This window comes from Motacilla alba, chromosome 1, assembly GCF_015832195.1.
Source record: "Motacilla alba alba isolate MOTALB_02 chromosome 1, Motacilla_alba_V1.0_pri, whole genome shotgun sequence".
In the NCBI taxonomy this organism is placed as follows: domain Eukaryota; kingdom Metazoa; phylum Chordata; class Aves; order Passeriformes; family Motacillidae; genus Motacilla; species Motacilla alba.
This window is the reverse complement of record NC_052016.1, coordinates 65,020,151-65,032,688: the sequence shown is the minus strand read 5'-3', so window position 1 is coordinate 65,032,688 and position 12,538 is coordinate 65,020,151. Positions and strand designations below refer to the sequence as shown.

The following is a 12,538-nucleotide window of genomic DNA, read 5'->3' as shown; positions in this document are numbered from 1 at the left end:
TTTTTTCAGGTACATGCAGCTTTACTTCTCAAAACCATCGAGATGCTGCTTCACAGACTGTCCCTGCCCAATGTTTAGAAGCTGTTGACTCAAAGATTGTTGTGGGCTCTGCACATCGAAAATCATCTGCCAGATCTTCTACTTTGATTGATATTTTGGGACTTAAGGAGCGGTCCTCAGTAAAGAATTCAGTTACAACCTCAATTTCTGATCCCTGGATACAAAGGAGTTTCTATAAGCCATATAATCCTTCGGATCAAAGTGTTAATTTTTTACGTAAAACATTGTTTTCTTCCTCTCCAGCTGAATCCTCTGAGTCAGATTGCTCCAGCCCAAGCCCCATCATCTTCTTAGATGAAGAAGGGTATCAAAAAAGCTTGAAGGCAAAACTTCAGCTGCCAAAAATTCCTGTAGTAAAAGATGGTATAGAGGATTCAGACTCAGAAGTGAGTGAATTTTTTGATAGTTTTGATCAGTTTGATGAACTGGAACAAGCCTTGGAAAACTCTTGTAAAATTATTAGGGATCCCATCCTAGGGAATCCTGCCCAGAAAAGGAGGACTGCACATGAAAAATTATCTTCTGCAAGCATTGCAATGAATCCTCAGAAATTCAAGTTTGATCGTCCCACTCTCCCAGCCAATGTAAAGAAACCGACTCCTCGTAAGCCAGAATCGCCGTACAGCAGCATCTTCGAGGTCCCGGATTCTCCTCGCCCCGTTAGAACATCAGGGGAAGAGAACGGAGGCTTCTTCAGCCCCATTAGAACATCGGCCTTCAGCCCGCTAGGGAGTTGTGGTTCTTCCGAGTGCTTGTGTCGAATTAATCTTGGTGGAGAGGGGACAAATCAAAGTCACCGTGACGCAGCTTATAACAGCTATTCAGCATATGCTGACAGTGTTTCATGTGAAATACTGGGTTCTGTTCTTTTTTCTGAGTCCTCATCAGAACAAATGTGTGCAGAGAATGATTCAAAACACAAAAAGGTGACTTTAAAAGAGAAGAAAAGGCAAGCTGCAGATCTCAAAATGAAAACTAGTAAGGAACCAGAGAAGCAAACAAAATCTAAACATAAGTCACTAATGATAAGAGATAGCATTCAAAAGTTTGCCACTGAATTGGTTGAAAAAAGTTTTGGCAGTGCATTTAAGGACCTCCAAAAAGGTGTTTCTTCATGCACAAATGCACTTTGCCATTTGGCTGCTAGGTTGACTTCTTCAGTCTTTCAAATGGCTTTTTATGAGATTGGAAGGCGTAGAGCAATCTCGCTGAAGGAGCGTGCCATTAATGGCATAGCAAACTTTTTGGTGAGTGAAGCTATAACTGGTGCTTTGAAAGAATTGCGTCAGGTAAAGAAACAAATATTTAATAACACTGTTGCACGGTTTGCAGCAGACCTTGCTGAAGAACTTGTGTTTGAAGGAATCATGGAAGTATGCCAGTTTTCATATCCATCAACACCTACTGCACAGCCCTCATCATTTGATTATGAAAACAAAGTGGTAAGATCATATGCCCGAGATTTGTCTGAATCTGTCATTCAGGAGGCATTTATTGAACTATCTCAGGTTGATGTGACCTTCACAACACAAGCAGCCATTAGTGTTTCCATGGACAATATCAAATATGTAAGTGCAGAAAGTATGTTAGACTCAACACAGACTTCCACAGTTTCTCCTAATTTTAATGATAGGGTAGCACAAAAGCCAATCCAAGACTCCAAGAAGGAATATACAGTACAGCAAGCTCTATTTTGTACCTCTGGTGTTGTGAGTTCAATACCTGTGCCCTTGGCTGGAAGAGCCCTTTGTCAGCAACAGGTTTCCTCTGAGGCTTACAAAGTGAAAGTATCCACTATTCCAAATACTGATGACAGTACAAAAATACTCAGAGACTCCACTCATCCCTTTTTCACAAGCAGAACGAGAGAGGAGGAAGTCGCTTCTTTCAGAAATATTTATTTAACTTCTGATCACAGTCAAAGTACGGAAAGTACTCCATCCCTCTTCTGTAACCAGAATGATCCCAAACTAACAAATAACAGATCTGGAATGAACAATAATTCAGAATTAACAAGTGGGTCAAAAGGCATTAATACTTTCTCTGGAACTATGGTAGATATGATAGTAAATGAAGCTTATGAAACCATAACCTCATCTAGAGTAACAAAAGCAGTAGAAGAGTATTCAGATTTTTTAACAAGAAAAGTAATAGATAAAAAACCTTATGTGCAAGGTACTGGTGAAGGCTCCCCCAAGAGCAAGTTTGCAGATCATTTGGTCAAATGTGTCATAAAACAATCTGTGGAAGAAAGTAAAACTGTGTTATGCAACACCCATGAGAATTTAACATGTGATGCAAGCTCACAGACTTACAGAGATACCAATCAAAAAGAACAATGTGTGATAAAGAAGCAAGACGCTGAGAAACAAAATAATGTTTCTATAATTGTGGAACAACAACAGTTGCCTTTGAATAATCCATGTAAATTTCTTACTCCAACTCATTCTCTTCAGTGTATTTTAGAATCTAAAGATTGTTGGCAGGAACAAAAAGGAAACAATTTTTCTTCACCACCGCCTTGTTCCACTGTGACTTTTGCTAGGCACGTTCTAGAGGACTGTACTGACACAGGAAGCTGCTCAATAACATGCTTAAACAAGCCTTCCAAAAAAAGCGATACCCAGAAACTATCAGCAGGAGCTTTGAATTACAGGCAGACTGATTGTTTTCTGCACGCAAATAGCTTTCCTTCAGAGATGTTTGGCAGTGAAGGTGCTTTGCAGATGGAAGAAAAATCAAGCCTCAAACATGGAAATACCTGTTTAATGCCCGATACACCCCCACCAACTCCTCTAGTACCATGTCAAGGTAGTTCTGAAAGGAACCTAAGAAAACTATCCAAGAAACTCAAGGGAGAATTAGCAAAGGAATTTGCGCCTGCAACACCACCTTCTACACCCTACAATCCATCCACTGCTGATTTGTCTGAAACTGAGCACGACTCTTTGGAAAATGAGGAATTTATGCTGAAGCTCATGTGGTCACTTTCTGAAGAAGTGGAAAGTAGTGAAGATGAAGGTCATTCTGAAATGCCTGTTGAGAAAGAGGAGCATTCAGCAAAAACAATTCAGTATGCAGATTGCCTAGCTAGCCACATAATTTCAGTAGCAACTGAAATGGCTGCTTCCCATTTAGGTGGCAAAACAAATGAAAGAGAAGCTGTCAGGCAGGCTCAGTTAGGGATGCAAAGGAAAATATGTAGATATTCAGCATTTGTAAATATCCCAGAAGAGACGTGTAATTCCTTGTGGAATTATGCAGGTGATGTGGCAGGAAAAGTCATCAATGAGGCCAAGAAAGTAGTGAAATCAAGGCATTACAAGCTGTTGAGGTTGAAGCGGGTTAACTGCCAGGTGGATTGCTTTTATGTGAATAAAGGCGATAAAGATGGTAATTCAAAAGAATGGGGTGGCCCAGTACAGGAGCGGTGGCTGGGGGAGAGAGATTCATCTGGGCTTTCTTTACCACAAGGTTCAGGCACGACAGGTTTGACTTCCAAGTACCCAAGCTGTGAAAGTGTGACTGACGAGTACGCAGATCATGTTATTCGTGTTCTGAAAAGAGAAGGAGGTAATGCTGAGCTGTTGGTGGATCAGTACGCCAGCAGACTTGCTTACAGGTCTATCAAATCGGGCTTGCAGCAAGCTGCCAGAAAAACCAAATTCAGATACAGCAGAAAGACATTTCCTGGGCAAAATGCACAGGTAAATGGTAAGCTGGAGCTGATCAAAGCAGGGAATAAAGATGCAGTACAGCAAGTGAAAAGCAGCATTCATCACTGTGAAAGCCAGATGTTCGAGAGGAGTGTCTGTGCACAGAGAATGGAATGTACAGAGTTGTTACATTTTTCCGAATCCCTCGCTCACAGTATCACTTGTGATGTCAGGAAGAAACTGAAAATGTCGGGAGCATGTTTGCCAAAGTCTCTTACAGATTCCTGTCTGTATAAAAAGACTGAATTCGATGAAGTCACAGGGGATCTCATTAAAACAAGGTTTTCTAAAACGTTTCTTCCTTTCTCCCCAGATCATAAACTCTATCACAGTACAGGTAATATAAATGAAAATGGCTACAGTGAAGGTATAATTCAAGCTATAGAAGAATATGCTAGGAAAGTAGCAGATGATACTCTAGAAATGAGTTTAGAGTCAGCTGTTCTCCATGTGGCTGAAAACAGAAAAAATGGGGATAAGCTCTTGCACACTGAGAAACTGTCTCCTTTTTCTGGAACTGTCTGTAGATGCTGCAGTATGAAGGAACATCGGTACTGTACAGAAAGTATGTCCCATCATCTACCTGCACAAGGATCCTGCATTCCAGTGAGGCATTTTCTTCATTCTGGATTGGGTGGTGCCTGTCAAAATTCAAGAGTGTTTCAGCTCGATATTCCCAAAATTCATGTTGATGTAGAACAGAGGACAGTGTTTTCTGACAAGGGGGCTACTGCAGCCGTAGAGAAAGGAGAAAGAGAGCTGAGTTACACAAGTCTGACAGCTGACAGTGGTATTGGACAAGATGGAGTCAGTTTTGCTGAAAGCCTTACTACTGAAATAATGACATCCGCTATGACTAATATTGGTCAGGCAGTTACCATAAGGTAATATTAATTTTCTCTTATTGTTGCATTTTGTACCAGAAAAAGGATTGTTAATACAAATATGTGCCCAGAAGGAATTTTAAGATAGATTTTCTTAGAAAGATACACCTCATGTTCTGAATGTTTTCTTTTTGTTCTTCTGGTTATATTTAAATGACTCAGAACTAGGGGGAAAAAAAGTTTTTTTCCACCTATGTGAGCTTGAAACCAAGGATACTATGTATGTCAGCACATATGTTCCAGTAGGTGTCTAATAAGTGGAACTTTCTGTTTCAACTTCAAAATAGTACCTACAGTTGTACATACTAGTCCTTACAGGTTTTGTTCATCTATGAGCCCTGACAGAATCCAGGTTTGTTCCGTGTTCATACTTCCTCTTCAACATCTGATGCTGGTCAAATGAGTCATTGCTTTGTAGTATGAAGACTTCATTTTTTTTTATTATGGCTATGTTTGTGATAGTGTCTTTACCACTAGAAAAAAAAAAAAAAGAAAGAAAACCAACCCGTTACTTTAAGAAAAAGCAACTTACTAAACTACACTTTAGCTTATAAAATAGTATTACAATAATGAAGGAAATTACTTTGAAATTCTTGTGTATTTAGCAAAGAGTAACATACTGTTTCCTTTATTAGGCCTATGACTAGGAAATATTTGCTGCAGTAAATCTGTGGCAAACAACTGTTTCCTAAAACAGATTGTGCTGTGATCAGAGTGAAATCTTTTCAGGTCCAAGAGGAATCCGTACCCTTTTTTCTTTTTTCATTTTGAAGTAATAGTCATATTCCTACTATTTTTTTTTGAGGGGAATTCCTTACACTGGTTTCTTTCCCTGGTGTTTAGAGGGGCATCATGATGAACAATAAATTGATTTTTGTATGTTCAGTGACTAAAGGCCACAGTGGGACTGAACTAAATTTTTCAAGGTTTGATATGAAACACATACATACTAAGAGCATAAAAGTGCTCTTGAGTATATTGTTGTTCTTTGCACAACAGGGTTGAGTCTTTACTTAGTGTGTGACAAAAGGAGAAAGTCATGTGGTGGTGTTTTTCTATACCTATGGTATCAAAGATGACATTTTATTTAAAAATTCTAATTATAATATGCCAACAGCAAAATGCAGGATTCAAAGCGGTACTGTTTATTATTAAATTTGGAGCAAGGAAGCATTATTAGAATTTTGATGTGACAGAATTTATAAATGTTTCTTCTGTTGTCATCTAGCGTGTGATATGTAATGCATATGATCCTTGAGAAACTGCCTTGTGTAATGTAGACAACTGGTGCTGGTACAACTGTAAATAAAAATGAGAAAAATAACCTTTTTTATTACCCTGATGGGTTCCAGTTAAGGAACATATTTGTGCAAATTCATGCTCACTGGAGCAAGGTGTTAGGAACGATGTCATTGTGTTAGGAATGATGTGGTTAAGGTTGCCTTTTTAAATAGCGAATGTAACTGTGGCTGCTTGCTATGTAGGAGTAGGCTGATCATTTTTCTTGAACTTCCTACTGCTTCATATATACATATATATAGATAATCACAGTGTGCACATGAAAGTTAGTTCATAACTGCATGTTCTAATTTTGTACGTTTTTTTGTTTGGGGTTTTTTTGTTTGTTTGTTTTTAATAAGGAATTCAAACTTCTTTAAATGAATTTTTTAAAGTGTCTTCTGAAGATTAACTTCTATGGGATATGGTTGCTTGATTGGTTTTTGGATAAAAAAGTGAAACTTACTTCCTGAGGGGAAAAATTTTGTACAAATCATGCATTGCTACACTTTCTTGAAGGAGAAAAACAAATCTTTTTTTGCAGAAAAGTTTCTGAAAATAGAATCCTAATATTTTAGTCACCACTTTATACTTAAGCACTTTGCCCTCAGAAGCAGACCACTTAAGTGCTTGTACTGAAGGCAGGCCAGGGAAAATAGCCAGACTGTTCTAGGGTGAACAAGTTCAGAAATGGTAAGTCTTCTACTTGACAATTGTACCTTGATACAGGCTGCAAGGCTACAGTGCCTTCTGTGCTTCGTAGAAAATAATATTCCAAATGAGAGAATTCTTTGTACCACTCTCTTTGATTTCTAATGCAAGAATTCCAAATAGCAATCCCTGATGTAAGCCTGTTGATGTTTCAGAATAATTTGGTTGCACTATTTCTTGTGTTAAGAATGGGACACAAATTAAGGGATTCTCCACCTTTTCTTTTCCAATGGAATTTAATGTCTTTGGAATGGGGTTAAATTGCTGTGAATGAACTAAACACAGATCACCATGAAATGCAGTGATGTTTTTGTCTTAAATTTTTGTTTAGCTCTGTTGGAAGAGAAGGATTTCACTCTGTTGAATCTGTTGTTAGCCAGCAGATGAGTCTTAGTATTGGTGATGATAGCACTGGGAGTTGGTCCAATCTAAGTTTTGAAGATGAACATCCTGATGAGAGCAGCAGTTTTCTTCACCTAAGTGACAGGTAATTATAAAGATGTTAGTATAGTTAAACAGTTACCTTGACATCAAATAACTTGCCATCAAGTGATACTTCTCCTGGGATTTGGGGAAGAAGAGATTATTTTTGTCTTCAACACACAATGACTTTTTTACTAAAAACGGCTCTAATATCATTATTTTGTTTTCTTACAAAATGTTGTTGGCCATGAATGTTCATATTCTGCAAAATATATGGAGAGTGCATTGTCAATGATGCCAGGGAATCACATCAAGTAAAACTGTACATAAATTTAAATATTAGCAAAAGATGTAAGCATTTTAAAAACAACCTGTGTAAAATACAGCTTGAGAATACAGTTTATAAGTTGTGCCCTAAAATATTAAAACCTAATCTTTGAGAAAATGTTTTCTATAAATTCATTTATTTTTGAAAAAAAGTAATGGCTTAATTTGCATGATGAGCTTTTACAGCTATTTTTGTCTTTTTTGGGACTTTTTATAAGCTGCTCTAACTGACATTGGTGGAGTATTTATATACTGCCAAACATAGACTTGCAGGTGTGTAATGCTGGAACTTACCTGTTCAGGTTAGTAACTTTTTCTACAGAACTTCTCACTGTACTGTTCCTGGCTGATTGATAACTAACAAGGATTAGAATGGCAGTTCTAAAATTTGCAATGTCTTTGCCTGTTTCCAGGGAGAATTACACTGAGAGTTGTGGCCCCAGCTTTTATATAAGGAGTGTATGAGGAACGAATAAACTTAGATTTTTGTGATTGCTATAAAAAAGTTCAGCATTTCTGTTGAAGAATAGCAGAAATGGGAGAGAGATTTTTTTCTTCAGTTAGTACTTCCAGCACTGCTGAGATTAAAGAAAGTATGGGAGACATGCTTGTTTAAGTAATATATAAATAGGTTATTTGGTCCCAGTGTGAAACTACTCGGTTAAATGTCTACAGTATTTTTCATGTTTTGCTTAGCTAAATAATTTAATCAAACCACTACTACAATTTATCACTCATACACCTTAATAATTTTGTAAAAGAATGCATTAACTGAGAGTTATTTTAGTAAAACATCATCTCTTGAATAAGTGAAAATGATTATGAAAATCTGAGTATAAGGGTATGTTGGCAGTTACACAATAAAATATGGATTAGTTGATAATGGGGAAAAGTATAAAAAAATTCTGGACCAGTAGTGCCTGTATTGTGTTTGTAATTTGTTTATCATTCCCAAAACAGATGTAAGTGAAAATAAGGTAATTTTTATATCTTGGAAGAAAATCTGTGGCTCCTTAGAGGAGGAATGACCTGAGGTAACATGTTAGTCACAGAAGAGGAGGCATAATTTGGATAGTAAGATGTTGATGGAGGGAACAGGCATGTGCAAATTGATCAGCTGGTTTTACAGAACTAATTGTGGCTTGGTAACAGCACATGTGTTCATCTGTGTTGCTGAGGTTTAGCAGGTGGAAGCAAGAATCTGGGGTTGTTGCCTTGTGTAAAAAAAGATAGCCAGGGGGAGATCTGTAACAAGACCAGATTCAGTAATAAGACCCTGTTGTGGACCCCAGCTGGCAACTAAGCCCCTCCTAGCCATTCAGTCACTCCTGCCAAGGTGGGATGGGGGCAAGAATTGGAAGAGTGTGAGAACACTCATGGGTTGAGATAAAGACAGTTTAACAGGTAAAGCAAAAGCCATGCACAAGCAAAGCAAAACAAGAAATTAATTCACTGCATCCTGTGGGCAGCTCCATTAAGATGAAAAGTATTTAGAGAACTTGCTAGTTAGTTATGCAGGGAAGTGCTTGCGTCTTCTGCTTTTCATGCCTAAACCTGGTGAATTAAATTGAGAATTAAAAGTTCTTAAGCTTTCTCTCTAGTTGATTTGTAGGTATAAGCAGAGGCATAGACATAGGCTTTTCATCCAGCATCCAGGTTGGGTTATAACTCAGAGCAAAAGCCTCTTCCTTTTCATGTTATTCTTCTGCTGGCTCTTGTTGAAGAGCTGCATGAACCATTACAGAGGCATTATAATGCCTTTGTCTGTTTATTGCTTGTTTTGTGGTTACAGAAGTTTATTTTAAAGACTGCTAATTCGGCTGTTAATTAGGAAAAGGTCTCATCCCTTTCTCATGATTATTTCAGACCAAGATTGACCTCTGTAAAGTGCATTGTCTCTTACCTAATCAGAACAGTAGTGTGCAGAGGTTACTCTGTTAGATTACAAATTCTTTATCCTTTAGTCTGTGGACCAGCACAGCTTTTACTTCTATTTTTGTTTTGCATTTGTAACTTCCAGTGAAAGAGGCACTGTGAGTGTAAAGTATTGACACCAATAGGCTATATTAATTTTTTTATGCCTGTATTTTAACGATTTTAAGCCAAATTTAATATTTCATATGAAGTGTGATAGTCTCACACAGTAGCTTGAGAAATATTTTTTAGACCAGGTTTGTATTCTCTGCAAATTGGTTTCTTCAGAAGCTTCTGCTCTTTAATTTTCTTTTTTCTTGTTAGTATAACAAGAGAATTCTTAATTTTCTTTGGATGTGTAGTCTAAATAAGCAATAATATACTGAAAAAGGCACTTGCAACTTCTTAAACTTTTTTCATGTTATTTGAGTGTGTTTAAATTGTAGACTTGCTAACCTGCTGTTCACTGTTTTGAAATTGGGCTCCAAGCAGGCATGCTGGAGAGCAAGAGACACTGATAGGTGATAATGTTACTGGCAAACACTTGAAAGAGATCAGTGTCTGTCTCTTGAAATGTTTTCTTCCCCCATTCTGCTGTTTGCCATGAGTGGAAATTACCTTCAACAGTCACATAAAATTTAAGTGGAGAAAGCATCTTCCTGCAGCAGTTGTTCTCTGCAGTTACTCCACAGCTTCTTGTGCCATCTCTAGTAGGCAGTCTGCTTTCTTGAAGAATGTTGGATATTTGGAACTCTTGTTCTTGGAAGGCTTCCAGACATGCTCTGGGGGTGGTAGGGAGTTGGGGAATGAGATTTAATCATATGAGTTGCTCAGTGTTGTACATATTGACAGGCTTAACAAACTGTGCTATTTATAATGACTGAAATTAATGAGTGTAAGAACATGCTCAGTTTTTTCAGTTCTTTGCATTGGGTTGAATGTAGTCATAGAATAAATACAGTATTTTTGTGAACTGTGAGTGAAGTAATCTCTTCAGTATTGTTTTCATCGATTTAAAAAACTCCTTTTTTTAAAAGATCAACTTGCAGAACAATATTAAAAATTTTAAAAAAAACTTACTCTAGGAATTCCTTCTCATCAGGCTGTTGGAGATCGTTACTGGGCTTTTGGAGTGAGATGGAAAGATTTTGTATGTCAAGTTGTCTTCACAATGCATAATTTTATTAACTGTTAGCTGCTCCTTAGGCAAGTAATACAGACGTAATCCATTTTCTTATGAATAATCCTTTTGAAATTGTTAGCTTTTAGAAATAACAAGCAATGTGCTTAGACCTAGAATTCCTGCTAGCATTGATCTGAAAAATTAATGAGTACAAATTAATACTTTCACTAGTGTACTGAAACCTGCTAGTTTTGCATTATTGTGCACATTGCTGCTCTGGACAGCACTGAGAGTCATGTTAGTTCCAGTAAACCTAGAAAATTTCAGTGCTCTTGCATTAAATGTCTTGACAAAAGAGTTGTAAGGAAAATGAAGGTTCTAGTTTGAGCTATTGTTCTTTTCTAGTTCAGCTGTCTTCTCTTCTTCTCCTGGCAGTAATGGTAACAGCAGTAGCTGGAGCAGTCTTGGTTTAGAAGGGGATATGTATGAGGAGAATTTATCCTTTCCAACATCAGACAGGTTGGTTGAGTTGAGAAATATAAACCAGATGGGTTCCTCATAATTAATGCATGAAATCATCATTTTTGAAAATAAAAATACAGTACATTTTTTATGCTGATACATTATTCACACTCTTCTCACTTAATCACAATATGATTTTTTCATTAATCCACCCTGAATGATTAAATTTTTCTGTGCTAAAACTGATTAATGTATTTTGCTTGCAAAAGGGTCCCTTTTTTGCATGTTCTTGCCTGCAGTTTTATAAGTCTTTACATTTACTTTTTTTTCATGCAGACTAGAGCTTGCTTCCTACAGGATTTCTGGGTTTTTTTCCCTTTAGCTTGTGTAAACTTTCAGAATTGTATAGTAATTGGTTTTATAGACCACTTAGGCTTACCTATAGCTATTCATGGCTGTGACATAAGATGGCTGAACCTTTTTACATATGAAGCAAAACTATTAAAATCAATGAGTAGCATCTTTAACACCTTTCTCATTTCTCTCTTGTCTCCTTCTCCTAAGAGAAAATCTTGTGACGTTGATGATAAATCTGTTTACAACATGAAATGGTGTGAGAAGCAAAGCTGCTTTTCATGATCACTCCTTAATTATTTTATGATTTTCTTTTTGTTTAACCTTCATTACAGTCTTAGAATTTACTGCATTTACTGCATATATTGGATTGTATTCATATTTTTGTTTTCTTAATTAAAATACAGTGATGGAACAGAAGATAAAGATGAAGATTCCAAGGATGCTGTAGAAGGTAATGTCAGTTCCTGCATATACTACTGTTCTTGTCCTGTGCACTGTACATTAATTTTTTGTTAATTCTTTGCCTTTGTAGTCTGCAAAACAAGGTGACAACTGTATTATCCCTATTCATCATACTGAATGTCAGTCAAGCATCAGAATGTTCGATTAATGCCCTACATAATCCTCTTAATACACTGAAATTTGCAGCCTTTGGGAAGTGCTAGTTACTTACTGATGCTTACATGAATTTAATAACATAAGGTAGGGAACTTTGATCAGCTTGTTGAAAGTGTGAATTTCTATGCAGAGCTTAACTTTAAAACAAAATATTTGTTAAGGAGCCATGGCCATGCATCCGCATGGCTGCATTCAAAATGCTGAAGAAATTACTCAAACTGGGCACATTAATCTTGGGAGAGAGTCATGAAAAACAGTAAAAATCTTGGATTTGATGTATTTGCTATTTTCTCCTTCTTCATAGTGAAGTATAACATAAGGTCTATCCAGAATCTTGTTACAACTTTGTGGTTTGTTAGAAGATCTCTGTGGTCTGGTTCCAGTATGATTGATGTGCCAAAGTTTATTAACTGAAATGAAAACAGCCAATACACAGTGTGTGAAGATGGTTTTAAGATGAGCTGATGTTAGAACAAGTTGTAACAGAGCTCTTCTTTGTGTTGGGTATGTTCTGAAGATAAAATAAGCATTTCCAGGAAACTCTGCTACTTCCTTACAGAGGATATTGTGCCTTGTTGCACATCTTCAAGTAGTCTTAGTGTAAGCAGAAAGATGTGTGGATTTTTGGTTGGTTTGGAGTTTTTTTCTCTCTTTTTAAGCTCCTG

General features: G+C 37.1%; 1 protein-coding gene across 7 annotated transcripts in view; it reads left to right on the top strand.

The window, feature by feature from the left end:
- Positions 1-12,538, top strand: part of AKAP11 (A-kinase anchoring protein 11) — a 44,829-nt gene that overhangs the window by 21,578 nt on the left and 10,713 nt on the right. For 2 of the 7 annotated variants that reach the window (XM_038133557.1, XM_038133567.1), the window contains exons 7-10: positions 10-4,660; positions 6,981-7,136; positions 10,842-10,955; positions 11,660-11,706. In XM_038133557.1, coding sequence (XP_037989485.1) covers positions 10-4,660; positions 6,981-7,136; positions 10,842-10,955; positions 11,660-11,706 — 4,968 coding nt within the window. The remainder of the gene's footprint in view (positions 1-9; positions 4,661-6,980; positions 7,137-10,841; positions 10,956-11,659; positions 11,707-12,538) is intronic. The other 5 variants (XM_038133591.1, XM_038133581.1, XM_038133574.1 and 2 more) reach the window with 5 other exon arrangements.